This window comes from Ctenopharyngodon idella, chromosome 19, assembly GCF_019924925.1.
Source record: "Ctenopharyngodon idella isolate HZGC_01 chromosome 19, HZGC01, whole genome shotgun sequence".
Taxonomy (NCBI): Eukaryota; Metazoa; Chordata; class Actinopteri; order Cypriniformes; family Xenocyprididae; genus Ctenopharyngodon; species Ctenopharyngodon idella.
Window position 1 is genome coordinate 10,891,348 of NC_067238.1, and position 13,826 is coordinate 10,905,173.

The following is a 13,826-nucleotide window of genomic DNA, read 5'->3' on the forward strand; positions in this document are numbered from 1 at the left end:
TATGGTCAACTTCACAGATACCTTCAGTCAAAATGTGGACAAGTCAAGGCACTAAACCTTTGCCAAAAATCACTTATGAGTCTTACATCAAAGGTCTTGATGCTACAGTATCTTGCTCTATCTTTTGGCATATTTGGTCTTCTCTTTGAAACTTTTTTGAAGCCCACAGACTGTTATGTCCCAATAACCATTGTATGTATTTTACTTTAATTTTTTTCTTCTCTTTCTTCCTAGTTCCTTATTTTTCATGCCTTGTTTTGGTGTGTTTGAGTGTAAGCTAATGAATGGCTGTTCATGCTGTCATGAGATGTTATTGTAAAATATCTTTAAAAAATGCGGATATCAAACATAGTGTTTACGTATTTATTTAGCAATTTTTTGAAAAACATACATGAGCAACAAAGAATATATTAGGTGAAACCCCAATGGTAACAGAAGCACCTTTTTGCATTTCCATAAGGTCTCCATAAAGTCTCTAAGGTCTTTCAAGATCTGCCGATCTTGTCAAAAGACTCCCAGAGAGCTGTTAACTGGGCCTTCAGGTCCTGGGCATATGGATCCAGTTTTCTCAGCTCCTCTGAATAGGGAGAAAGATTCTTCTGAAGCTCCTGACTTCCCTGGGCCAGCTGACTCTGAAAGCTTTGGGCTAATGGAGTCATGCTCATCTGAAACTCCAAAAAGTGTTGGTCCAGTTTCTGCTTCAGCTCCTCGGTTTGAGGTCTCATTTCCATGAAACTTCTCTCTAGTTTTGCCTTCAGCTCCTCAGCCCCCTGAACCAGAGTAGATTTCAGGGCTTCAGAATTCATGGTTTCTGCATACGAGGCCACATCCTTCTTCAGCCGCTCAACCTGCTCCTCAATATCAACTCTGATCTCCTCAACATATGGCTTGAGCTGGGACTGCACAGATGTCATTTCCTGTTCCAGGCGCAGTTTCAACTGATCTGCCTCCTGGGAAAGTTTGGCCAGCAGGTTTTGTGTCAGATGAGTTATTTGGCTTTGAATGGCCAGGGTGTATCCATTGATGGCATCAGCACCTTTAGATATCCTGTCACTGTGGAGAATCAGAGATATGGGTGTTTGTGTTCTTTAAAGTTTTATGATTTGTTTTATAGCCATTTTATCAGTTCATCATCTCATTTACTACATACTTGATTTCTTGACCCAGTTCTGAGTTTCTAATCATCTGCAGTGTGTCCTCAGCTGTGAGAGTTGCCTGAGACACATAATTCCAGAATGCATTTTTCACCAGATCCATATTGTTCTCTGGTTGGTCCTGCCACATCATACTGGCATGGCAACCTAATGAATTCACCATAATTACTAAGAAATTTATATAAATAAACACATATAAGCTGATTAACTAATTAAAATGATTTTCTGACCAGTTTTGAGAGAGAAAAAACATTATTTTATAAGAAAATTAGTAAAATTCTGTGAATGCTTACCAGAGAAAGCTGCAATAACAAACACTACAAGGATTTTCATGATTGTCTGCCGGCTCTACAAGAAAAAAAAATCCTTTTGTCAGGTATGAACACTGAATATTTTCAACTAGTTTGTACCTAACTGAAAAGGACATAAGCCTGCATTTGTGTTTTTGTCCAGTTCCTTACTTTTCTCTTGTCCTCTTCTGTGTGTAAGTGTTGAGAATGTATCAGCACTGTATATAAATGGATTGCAGAGCTCTGATAAAGGCAGTAAAGTCCAGAAGGTAGTGCCCTGCTGTCAGTTGTACATGCCATGTCACTCATTCCACATCATGAAATCAACTGAACTGAACTGAACTCAGATCTGTGACTCGGACTCTGATGTAATACTGTATAACAAATATGTCTAAAATAAGTGTCTTGTAAATATTTAATAGACCCATTTCCTGAAACCTATCAAACCTATCATTATATATATATATATATATATATATATATATATATATGAAGAGTACTAGAAAATCTTAAACAATAGACATATTGATATATCGTTTTGGTTTTAGGTAACCAGTATTTTTTTTTTTTGAGAAAATGTAAAGAAATTTAAGGAAAATTATCACATGAAAAATGAAAAATAAAAGAAAGATTACATTTGAGAATTTTTTTTTTAATATATATATATATATATATATATATATTTAATAAATACATTTTTATTTTATTTTTTTAAAATAAATAAATAGCTAAATAAACTCCCCAAACATTCAACCAGATATGTAAAAACAATATTTGCATATAGAATGTAAAATCACATTTATCAGCCCCTGTATTCTACATCTACACCATAATGTTGTCTACTTTATAAAGCGTTACAGGCAAGAATTGGAGGTAACATTTTCACAAGCCACATTTATTGGCGGTTTTCCTGCGCATACAGATTTCTGTTGTATATTTTTCGAAATTAAGTACACATTTAACAACTGAATGTTTGGAAAAAGATAGTGTTTCTAAAAAAAAAAGTGTTTCTAGTTTTAATTTTTTTTTTTTTTTTTTACAGTTTGAAGTTTTGGTTTAATATGTTTAGCTTATATAATGGTTTGTAATGTATAAGTAAAAACTGTAAGGGAATGATTAATGGGAAAACAACATATACAGTCAAACCAAAAATTATTTTTTAAATAATTTTACTAGTGGGTGCAGGACACTATAGTTAATTAATGTAAGCAAGGATAGCAAAATAAAGTAAACTGTGACATATTATACCCAAAAATTCTTCATGCAGTGGACTACCAGTAATATTGATAAAAATTTGGAACCAAAAATTATTGACACTTTGACCTGACCATGTTTTGCTTAAGTGTTATCTGACATAATTAAGATTAATTCTTTCTGACACAGTTTAACTCTGAGATCTTGTTACCATTTTTTTTAAACTATAGTGAATAAACTGTATTAATGAATTAAATGTTCAAGGCGTCTGAATAAATTTTGGTTTGACTGTAGGTTACTATAGGGATCTGCAGTATCTTGTCTGTAAATTATTTATTTTTTGCAGTTTTTTTGTCTCTGAGTTTTAAAGTTGCATGTAAATTGTTGATGGGTCTAGCCTTGCCTTTTCAAGCCATTTTAGCAAGCTCTGCTATATTAGAGTAAAACAACAAACATTGTTCCACAATCTTGATTTCATTTTAAACTGATGCATTTATTGGTTTAAGACACAGTCTTAAAAGAACACATCCGCAGTACATCAGTGAGGTAAAAGGTTACTTTAAGCAATATTGTAAATCACGTGTCTAGGCGTTTATCCAATTACACAAAACTGCCATCAAGACTGTTTGCATCTGCACTTATCAATCAGGTCAAGGAGAACAATGAGAACTGACCACTGAGCTTCTGTCATATTGATCTAGTTGCATTCCATTCAAAACAGGTTATTATGGCTGCATTCCTATGCAGAAAATATGTCATGCATTTAATATCACTGTTATTTAAACCATCCAAGCTAAAACAATATAAAAAAGAAAACGTATGAGAATGAACCGTCACATTATTTCAATAATGAAATAAAACACTTGGCAGTTTCCCTTTTATACAACAATGGACCCTTTTCACATTTCTGAGGTTCTCAGAAGCGGAAGTCGTCATAGTTGGGTAAATGTCTATAGCGGTGAATGGGAGATGGCAGCAAATATAATTTTTGTATTTGCATTTGTTCCAATAGCAAAAGAAAACAATCCACGATAGCATTTTCACAATTTTCTAAAATAGTGAAACATATTGAGAGATTGATTACAGCAGTCAGGAGAAAAAGTTGTGAAATTTGCCGTCACTCCCTCAGTCGACGTATTAGAAACACCCTCGAAGCAGCGTTAATTCATTTTTGAATTTACTGCCAAGGCAATATAACACAATGTATAGCGTTATAAAGGTATATTCAATTTTTTTTTTTTAAATGAAAATATGAATTTCTGTTATACATCTTAATATAATTAGATTCCACAGTAGTAACTTAACATTATTCAATTAAATGGTTTAGTGATCTAAATAAAAATAATCTGAGCATTGCTATAATCCCACTGGAATAGCATTAATTATGGACAAAAAGTAAAAACTAATAGGACTCTCTCATAATTATTCATTTGCAGTCATGTGAAGTTATCTTTTAGGTGCAGAGGTACATTTGTGTCTGTGCATGTTGGTCTGCACGTATTAATGTAAGGTTGATGTATTAATAACTGATGTGTCAGGTTTTAAAGAAGATTCTTCTGGACATTGCCCTCTTCATGACAGCAGTTATCTGCATTTAAAAGATCCTGATATCTGCTGAACATACAATCACACAGAATGGCACAAAGGGTTTTTTTCTATGTTCTTTTGTGGCATGTGTTCTCCTAACTAAAAAAAAAAAAAAGTCAAAAAAAATTCTGTTTGTGATAATGTTAGTAAAGCAAAGTCATATCATCTACTGCACAATATTCTAACCATTAATGTCTAAGTAGCTGTAGTAATCAGTATTACACTTAAATAACCTTTTAATCATACACAATGTATTTTACCACTTGTTGTGCAAATGTCATTAGGCAATACTCAAAATACATATTCATGAAGGCACTGCAGATGGTGGGGAAAAAACAAACAAACTAGGTAACACTTTATTTTACAGTGCCGTAGTTACACGTTACTACATGTACTTACTATAGTAATAACAGTAAATTATACATAATTACAATTAACTAACCCTAAATTAAACCCTAACCCTAACTGTAACTCTATAATAAGTAAATGTAGTTAATTAATAGTACTCAGTACTTGAGTGATTACAATGTAACTACAGCACTGTAAAATAAAGTGCAACCAAAAATTATAACAATGTGGGAAATGGCATAAATTTGGGATTATAACATGTGAAAATATTTTTTGGCTTAGTTGGATGTTTCTCAACCATGCAACAGTGGTTGAGAGACAAATTTATAAGAAAAAAAAGGCTTTCTACCTCTAAATAATGTATTTTTCACACCCACAAAAATATATTCATAAATCTTAAACCTACATCTCAGTTTGTTAGATAGATATGTTTGTTTTAATAATTTATCCATGTTTGTCAGTACCGGCAATGCACACATTTTTTTTTTTTATTATTATTTATGTAGGTTCCTACATGAGTACAGAGATTCAGCAACAAATTTTAAAAAGATTGTGACAATGAAATGAAAAATAAACAAGGAAATAATTTATAAAAAGAACTGGACGATAAACAACACAAAAAGAGTGACAAATTTATGTGTGTATGTGTATTTCTTCTTGGTTCTCCTAATGCGTCAGGTTACTTTTTTTTGGATATTGGAATTTTCATTGTTTTTTGTTTATGTTACAAGAATATGAAACCCTTGGGGTTGGTCTGATACATGGAACTAACAAAAATCTCTTTGTTTTGCTTCTTAGTTACTGATTGATTTTGTACAGGTGTGTAGAACCTTTACCGTTTCACCAGCAACGGCACTGGTGTGTAAACTGAAGAATTAACCAAGAAAGAAGGTAGGTTTAACCAACGGTGATGCCAAACCCACACTGGAACTTGTTTTTTCTGTGGTTAAGTAAAGCACAGAGGGCCAGAGACAGAGGCAGAGGCTGCAGCTTTTTTTCAAGCGTAGCTCCAACCACCCAGTTACTGTCTAAAGAACCTACAGATAGAGAGAAAGATTCTGTAAATAAGGGTATATCACATACTTTTTAACCATAAAGTTCCATGCAGATTACGGATTTAAAAGACTTTAATCATTTGAGGTTTCTGAGGTGGATTTTCGTTTAAATATCAGACAACAATTCTTGGAATGACTAGTTAATGATGACACTATTTTAGTGTACAAATGTTTCAAATAAGAGGACTGGATTAGAATGCTGTGGCTTTCTGAGCCCCCTTCTCCATCGACGAAGATAAATGTGTGAAATATTACAACAAAGGCAATTGTTGAATTCGTCATAACTTATGAAATCTTGATGAATGCTGTCTGTATGTTAGAATGTACACATGCATGTATGTGTACCAACCTTTAAAGACCAGGTCGGCTTTGGGAACGTCCAGCTGGTACCCAAATGATACACTAGTTTCCTGCATACGGGTGCTCGCTTCAAACTCCACACCAACCTGCAACTAATAACAAAAAACAAAACAAAGGTCATCATAAAGCAATAAAACAGCATAAATGAATAAAGACATGATTCATTCTGCTGATGAACATTTACCTGATCATTGGCTTTGTGGTAATATGACCCATGAGCTCCAGCTCCTCCTAGTGTCAATGTGGCGATAAAGTTGCTGCCTGTTTTCAAATAGCCATTCAGATTTTTTCATACATATAGTGTTTATTAAACATTTTTACTTTTTAATCTGGGTTAGAACATGCCAGTTCAGAAAAGATTTCTAAATATTGGCTGAAAATGATATAATCTTTATTATAGTTCTTTAATAGTTGTGTACTTTTGCACTTGAATCAGTCTGAAACATTGGTTTACTTTATACATTTTTGTGTATTGTTTTAGTGTATTTGAATTTTAAAGGTTCCTTTTGTTATTTGAATATATACATATATATATTGAATATATATATATATATATATATATATATATACACACACACACACTGTGCAAAAGTCTTAATCACATCAGTATTTTCACGCCCCCAAAAATGGTTTTAAGTCAGTTATTTATATCTTTTTCTGTAGTGTGTCAGAAACATAAGTTTACATTTCCAAACATTCATTTGGTCATTAATTGTAATAATCCAGTGAGCTTTTTGTATGCACAAGGAGTCTGACAACAGCCGGTGCTCCACACGGAGATCTGATCTCAAAATGATGAAACTGAGACAAACTAAATCCAGAAGAACTGTGGCTCTCCAAGACGCTTGAAGAAACTGACCTGCAAAGATACAGTACTGTGAAGAGTTTTAGGCATTTGTGTAAAAGTGCTGTAAAGTGAGGATGCTTTCAAAAATACTGTCATAAATAGATTTTATTTATCAATTAACTTCTATTAACTAAATCAAACCAATATTTGGTGGGACCACCCTTTGCGTTTAAAACAGCTTTTGTCCAGGTACACTTGTGCATTGTTTTTCAGGTAGCTTTGCAGGAAGGATTCTTCAAGCGTCTTGGAGACACGGCCACAGTTCTTCTGGATTTAGTTTGTCTCAGTTTCATCTGTTTCTTCATGTAATCACAGACAGATTTGATGATGGTGAGAGCAGATCTCCGTGTGGAGCACCGGCTGTTTTCAGACTTATTGTGCATTCATAAATCTCGTTGGATTATTACAATTAATGTCAAAATGAATGTTTGGAAATGTGAACTGATAATTCCTACTGATACACTACAGCAAAAGATATAAATAACTGGCTTAAAACCCTTTTTTGGGGGTGAAAATACTGATGTGCCTAAGACTTTTGCACAGTAGGGTATATATGTGTGTATATATATATATATATATATATATATATATATATATATATATATATATATATATATATATATATTAAACTTGTTATTAAAGTGCCCCTATTATGCTATTTTAAAGGTTCCTAATTTTTTTAGAGGTCTCCTACAATAGGTTTACATGCATCCAAGGTCAAAAACACTATAATTTTCTCATAATATACACTGCAGCATCACCTCTTTTCTGTCTTTTCTCGAAATCATACGTACAAGGGTGAAAATCTACCCGCGGAAAAAAAAATTCCCAGCGGCAACAACTTAAAAGTAGCCCAATTCCGCGGAAAAACCATGGACTTGGCAACACTACTCTAAACCCTTCCTTTCCGAGAGCCTCCTCTGCTCTGATTGGTTAGATGGCCAAGCCTGTTGTGACTGGTATACAGCTTACAGTGCATGTCAGAATCTGAATTTCATCTCTTCCTCAGCACTTGTATAGACAGCAATACAAACAGTAATGATGGCGTCAGTTTTTTACCATATAAGTCCTCATCCTTTGGAAGTACATGCAATGTGGATTTGCTTTCGCAGCACAGAAAACAGCGTATTCTCGACATGTCGAAAACACGAACCAAACTCTTCTAAGCCTCAGCTACAACTACAGAGTTTGAGGGCGGGTCAAAGTAGATTGTTCATAGGCAGCCAATGGAGACCACAGGCTGGCATTAATAATAATAATAATAATACATTTATTTTATATAGCGCCTTTAAAAGTAGCTTTCTCAAGGTGCTTTCCATGAAAGCTTACATAGAGGAAAAACACAACAATATAAGACAATATATTATAAACTCAACAAGAAATAAATCACTAAATACAATTAATAAAAAAAATCTAATAAAAAAATAATCAAATAAAAGCATTCCTGAAAAGCAAAGTTTTAAAAACTTTTATCTAATATCAATTGGTAGTTTTAGAGCAAAACTCCCAATTATCAATCAGTTTTAGAGCTATAATTCAGACACAGAAAATTTTTAGACATCCACAACTTAATCTCAGAAATACAGTTGGAAACATGAGAGACATCCACAAATTGACCAGGTTGAGAATGTATATAAATCTGAGTATCATCAGCATAGAAGTGGTAGCTGAGGTTAAGGGATCTTAATAGCTGTCAAGAGGATAAATATAAATGCTGAAAAGCAGGGGACCAAGAACTGAGCCCTGTGGGACACCAGTACAACATCTGAAACCATCCATGAAAACAAATTGACTACGACCCGTAAAATATGACCTAAACCAATCTAGGGCAGTGCCAGATACACCAAAGGTTTCCAAATTATGCAAATTTGTTACAAACCTTCATAGATTTGTGCAGGAAGTAAGACTGGAATTACTGACGACTCGTTTCAGTATCAGTTCTTTCTTTGGGGGGATACTCTTGAAAATTTTTAGACCTTTTACATTCCCAAACAGCTATACAACTATATGAAATGTACTATCTGAAAAGGCATAATAGGGGCACATTAATAGGACAACACTTGTTTGTCTTTTCAACCTGTTTTGTAATGTAATTCATCTTACTTTGATAAAAGATAAATCAAAATTTGACACTCACATGCCTAATTACTACTCTTTCTTTATATGTTTACCTGTATATCTGCCTGCCAGAGACATGACTGTGCCCTCCTCTCCTGGCCGGCGGTGGTACACTAACTCTCCTCCTAATGCCAATGACGAAGTGACAGACTGGAGATAATGAGCTACAACAATTCCTGAGAGAGAGGCGAGGGATGAGAGTGACAAGAGGTGAGAGAACCGGAGAGGAAATAAGTTAACTAAAGAAAGGACATGACATGACTAAAAACAAATACAGCTACTAAAATAAACTCAAACTGCGGCATGAACAAACATGGAAGAAAAGAAGACAATTACCAGACCCCACCAACATGTCTGGGTTGCCAAAGGTCACAGCAGCAGTGAAATCTTCCCCTTTGAATTCAGCATCTCCTTGCCAGTTCACAAACTTCTGCTGCTGAGTCTGATTGACACAAGTGTTGCAGTACGTTCAGCAATGCTTTCATATTTTTTTATAATTAATCAAAAATAAACACATATAGGCTCTGTTCACAAATACACACCTGGAAGACAAATTTAGAGCGCACTCTGTTTGTGATCTGATGAATAATCTGTGCATTTAGGCTCCCTGTGTTGTCCATGTCACCAACCATGACGGGAAAGGCCTGACAAAAATATTAAGGTAAACTATAAATATTAGGGTAAACAGCACAAAAAAAGATTTTTGCTCTGGAAATATTTTTTCATTTGTGTATTTATTTATACTGCATGCGAAATATGTACCTCTCCTGGTCCTGTTTGTTTGGTCCCCACATAAGTAGCTCCAAACCTGTAACTGGAATCTCCTTGAGTGCTCAACAACACTGTGTGGTTCACCTAGGAATTAAAACAAGAGTTCATGGCTTCAACCAAGGAATACTTTCTTCAACAACATGGCTCCAGAAATGTTCAGCTCCACTAGTGAACACACTGGACTTACCTGGAAGTGGTTGCTTAAGCCCTTATTCACTGTTAGTCTAACACCCTCCATCTGCATTGGAAAAACCTCTGAGGAACAAACAGACATTAGTGTAAAAAACATGAATTTGTAATCACCAAAATTCAAAGCAAAGTCAGGTACAAAGGTACAACTGAATTAAGAACGGCTTTTAAATTCCAACGGAGCTCCTGAATTTGAATTAATTTTGAACTGAGGAAGCAGGATATGAACTACCGTTCATATTTACAGTATTTTAATGTTCTATTTTAATATATTTTGAAATGTAATTTATTCCTAAGCTGAATTTCAGCATCATTACTCCAGTCTTCAGTGTCACATGATCCTTCAGAAATCATTCTAATATGCTGATTTGCTGCTCAAGAAACATTATTATTATTATCATTATTATTATTATCAGTGTTGTGCTGCTTAATATTTTTATGGAAACCATGATACATTTTTTTTTTTTTTCAAGATTTTTGATAAATAGGTTAAAAACAGTAAAAAAAAAAAAAAAAAGTCTTCATTGCCACTTTTTATCAATTTAATGCATTCTTGCTGCTTAAAAATATTATTTCTTTCAAAAAAATTCTTGACCCCAAACTTTTGATTGGTAGTATGTATGTCAGAGGCATTTCCTCCTAGGAGGCAAGGGAGGTAGTGTCTCCTCAAAAAAACTGGATGAGAAAAGAATCGATATTCCAAAAAATAAAAACAAAATGTGACATTAAAAAGTGTAAAAGTCACTCGTTTTTATAAAGTAACAGTGTCCAACAGCGACACCCGCAGGTGAAGTTACAGCGGGAGGCTTGCCTCCTGTGTCCTCGTTGAGTTTAAAGTAAAACAGACAGCCTAATGCATGTGATGGGTTTAGTGGAGGGTAACTGAGAATGAATGGGGGAAAGTCACATGAGAGGAGGCAGTGCCTCCATCGCGCTTTGATTGGATATGATCAGTTATGATTGGATATGATTGGTTCACGTGATAAATCCCGCCTCTTGATTTCATGCGCATTCTCATCGGCCTGAATGAAGTCAATGATGGCGTTAATGGTTAGACTAATTAAAAAGTAAGTAAACAACTCAGCCATTGCACCACTTTATGTCACGTCAAAATCAAACTTAAAATGGCCTGGAAACATGATGACTGCGGGGGTTCTTAGTGAGCAATCAGCTTGGGGAAATTAAAGTTAATTCTTGGTGTTTGTGTCTGTGACCAGTGTGTACAAGCTTGATGACTTCTGAAAATTTTGACTATTAAGAAGAAAAACTGAACATTAGTTCACAAATAATATTGTTTAAATTGTCACTGCCTTTAGTTGTTATTTTGGAATAAATGTAAAAATGTTAAAAAACACCAACTTCATGAAATTTATACTTGGTGTTATAAATAGAACGTTACATAGTTATTGCAAAAAATACAAAATTGTAGGGCTGGACGATTAATCGAAAAGTAATCGAAACCGAAATTCAGGACCTCTAAATGACGTAATTTTCCCATGTCGGTTATTTCCTGTTAATACTTTCTCCTTAAAAACATACAGTACTACCGCGTGTGTAGTCATGTGACTCCGCCCTGTCCAGTCAGCGCCATGGAAGCAACACGGAGGCAAACTTAAACGCAGAGTCAACACACACAGACAGCGCACAAGCGGCGAGCCCTAAAGTGAGATCACTTTCACTTGCATCTTCACTAAACTTTGTCAGTTTTATGTGTTTTAAGGCTTGCCAGTTTGAACTGGGCATTCAAGCGATTTTAGACCATCGGATGTGTATCATTATATTGAGCTACTGGCACACGAACAGTAGCTACACATCACACGAAAAGGAGCGCAGGAACTCGTTGTCAACGCTGTTCTGTGATTTATCACCAAAGTAGCTTAAAAACTCAATCGTTATAGCATATATTTTTCTACTTTTGAAGTCACTACTTACAAGCCACAGCTTCACAATTAATAGAGAGACGGTATGACTAATTCACACCCAATCACTTTCTCATTAATGCGTTCAAATAAATGTACTGGCACTGTGCTAATTTATCTGTATCTGATTTACAACGATCAGAAATCTGTAAGAAATGTTACAAACCATAGATAAAATAACTGCTGAAAGTGAGCTGTTATATGAGAGCACTAATATCCCACCTTTAATAGTAAAGCATATTTACAGTACAAACCTTGTCAGTGAACTATGGGGCAAAAAATAAAAAAATAAACATTCATTAATCGAAATCGAGGTCAAATGTTCAATTAATCGAGATTTTGATTTTAGGTCATATCGTCCAGCCCTACAAAATAGAACTGTATAGTCTCTCTTATGTAATGTTTAACCAGGAAAATTAAGAATAACGGACATAAATTTACATTTGACATTTTATACATTTTTACAATTTACATTTATATATATATATATATATATATATATATATATGCATATTTTTACAATTTACACACACATATATATATATATAAAAATCAACAAATTCATATTTAAATATTTTTGTAGTTGTTTGAAAACAATGCAGTACACATTAATGTGGTAAAACTGAAATGGCTTTGTTATGAGTTTTGATTCCCTGATTAATCTTAGTTTATCAGGGAATAAATAGACTTTTTTTTTTTTTTTTTTTTTAATTAATTAATTATGTTTACCTTTGCATTTGCGATGGCACTCTTCAAAGCCACCTGGGTTTGGAAGGGGAGGCTCGGTCTCCTGGTGCCCAGCTGAAGAGCTGCCAGGGGCAGAGACGGGTGAGACGGAGGGCATTGTGAATCCTGGTGGCACTGATACCAAACCTTGTCCACCTGGCCCTGGTACAGGCGGGCTGGGGGCACTGGCAGCCAACACACTGCCCATTCTAAGACAGGACAGATGAGATTGAGAGCAGATTTTTTTGCTGAAATGATAAGCTGTAATCAATTTTGGCAGCAGTTTCATTTGTAGACGATAAACAATGCATGTATGTTACGTTTAGGCAGCAAGCCTTAAATAGTCCTTGAAGATCTTTTGAATAAGAACATGACTGAACGTAATTGGATTTAAACGATTAGTTGTTTCGTTAAGCATCCAGCTCAAAATGCAACACACGTTCTTCAACCAGTAATTTATTAATAAATTAGCTTGAAAGCTAAATGCCACATGCTTTTTGTTATTCGTCAGACACAAAATCTATTGGCAATATAAATGCCGTCTAGATATGACAAATAAAAATATTTCTAGCTAAGTAATCTCTAATGAGTACTGTAAATTAATAATAAAAAAGAAGCTCAATGACAATGAATCAATGACAACTCACGTTGAGCTTCAGAGGACGGTTCTCCTGGTTACAGAACCACGTGTTTCAAGCGATGACCGATTCGTGAATGAATCATTCGTTTAGAGTCGGATCTTTCCAATGAATCTGTTTACAAAACCAGTCTACGAGTCGGACTGAATGGTTCATGTAAGCGGGCTAAATCGGTTAGAGCGGTTTTCGAGTCAATTTTATGCATATACATGCAAGTTTATGGTTGTAAGCGACTTTATGTTTTAAAGAGTTGAATCTAGGCGGCAACAAACCTAAAATGAAAAACACCCTCATTAATAATGTAATATAAAAACGTTTTTTTTTTTTTTTTTTTTTTAATTATTATTATGGTTGCAAACATTACAAAATGACATTAATGATATACAATTTTGTATAGAGTATACGTAATATAAAAAAGGTTCTCAACAGCGAGATGACGCAATTACGTCAACACGTAAAAGAATTGTTTAGCTAGTTTCGTTCAGATGAACTGTTCGAAAGAACCGATTCATGGAAACAAGTCCTCCTACTTTCAGCTCGACAAAACCCAAGCTGAATGGCTATTGGTCTGTTTACATGTCAATCACTACGTAAACATGAAACGGGTTTGAGTTACAGGAGCATTTGCCT

General features: G+C 34.5%; 2 protein-coding genes across 3 annotated transcripts; both read right to left on the bottom strand.

Annotated features, from left to right (window-relative positions):
• Window positions 1-354: 354 nt before the first annotated feature.
• apoa4a (apolipoprotein A-IV a) lies at window positions 355-1,806 on the bottom strand. Of its 2 annotated transcripts, XM_051872669.1 has the most exons (4): window positions 1,616-1,806; window positions 1,448-1,502; window positions 1,151-1,301; window positions 355-1,053 (listed from the first exon to the last, which is right to left on the bottom strand). In XM_051872669.1, the coding sequence occupies exons 1-4, from the start codon at window positions 1,751-1,753 to the stop codon at window positions 486-488; spliced, it is 912 nt and encodes a 303-aa protein (XP_051728629.1). In that variant the 5' UTR covers window positions 1,754-1,806; the 3' UTR covers window positions 355-485. The 2 variants fall into 2 exon arrangements, with proteins under 2 accessions (XP_051728629.1, XP_051728630.1); XM_051872670.1 differs by lacking the exon at window positions 1,616-1,806 and having other exon boundaries at window positions 1,448-1,609.
• Window positions 1,807-3,110: 1,304 nt separating this feature from the next.
• Window positions 3,111-13,364, bottom strand: tomm40l (translocase of outer mitochondrial membrane 40 homolog, like). Its single transcript, XM_051872151.1, has 10 exons — window positions 13,206-13,364; window positions 12,562-12,767; window positions 9,912-9,979; window positions 9,716-9,808; window positions 9,496-9,597; window positions 9,290-9,395; window positions 9,007-9,129; window positions 6,173-6,249; window positions 5,978-6,080; window positions 3,111-5,610 (listed from the first exon to the last, which is right to left on the bottom strand). Exons 2-10 carry the CDS (start codon window positions 12,764-12,766, stop codon window positions 5,471-5,473), a joined length of 1,017 nt encoding a protein of 338 aa, XP_051728111.1. The 5' UTR covers window position 12,767; window positions 13,206-13,364; the 3' UTR covers window positions 3,111-5,470.
• Window positions 13,365-13,826: the final 462 nt, after the last annotated feature.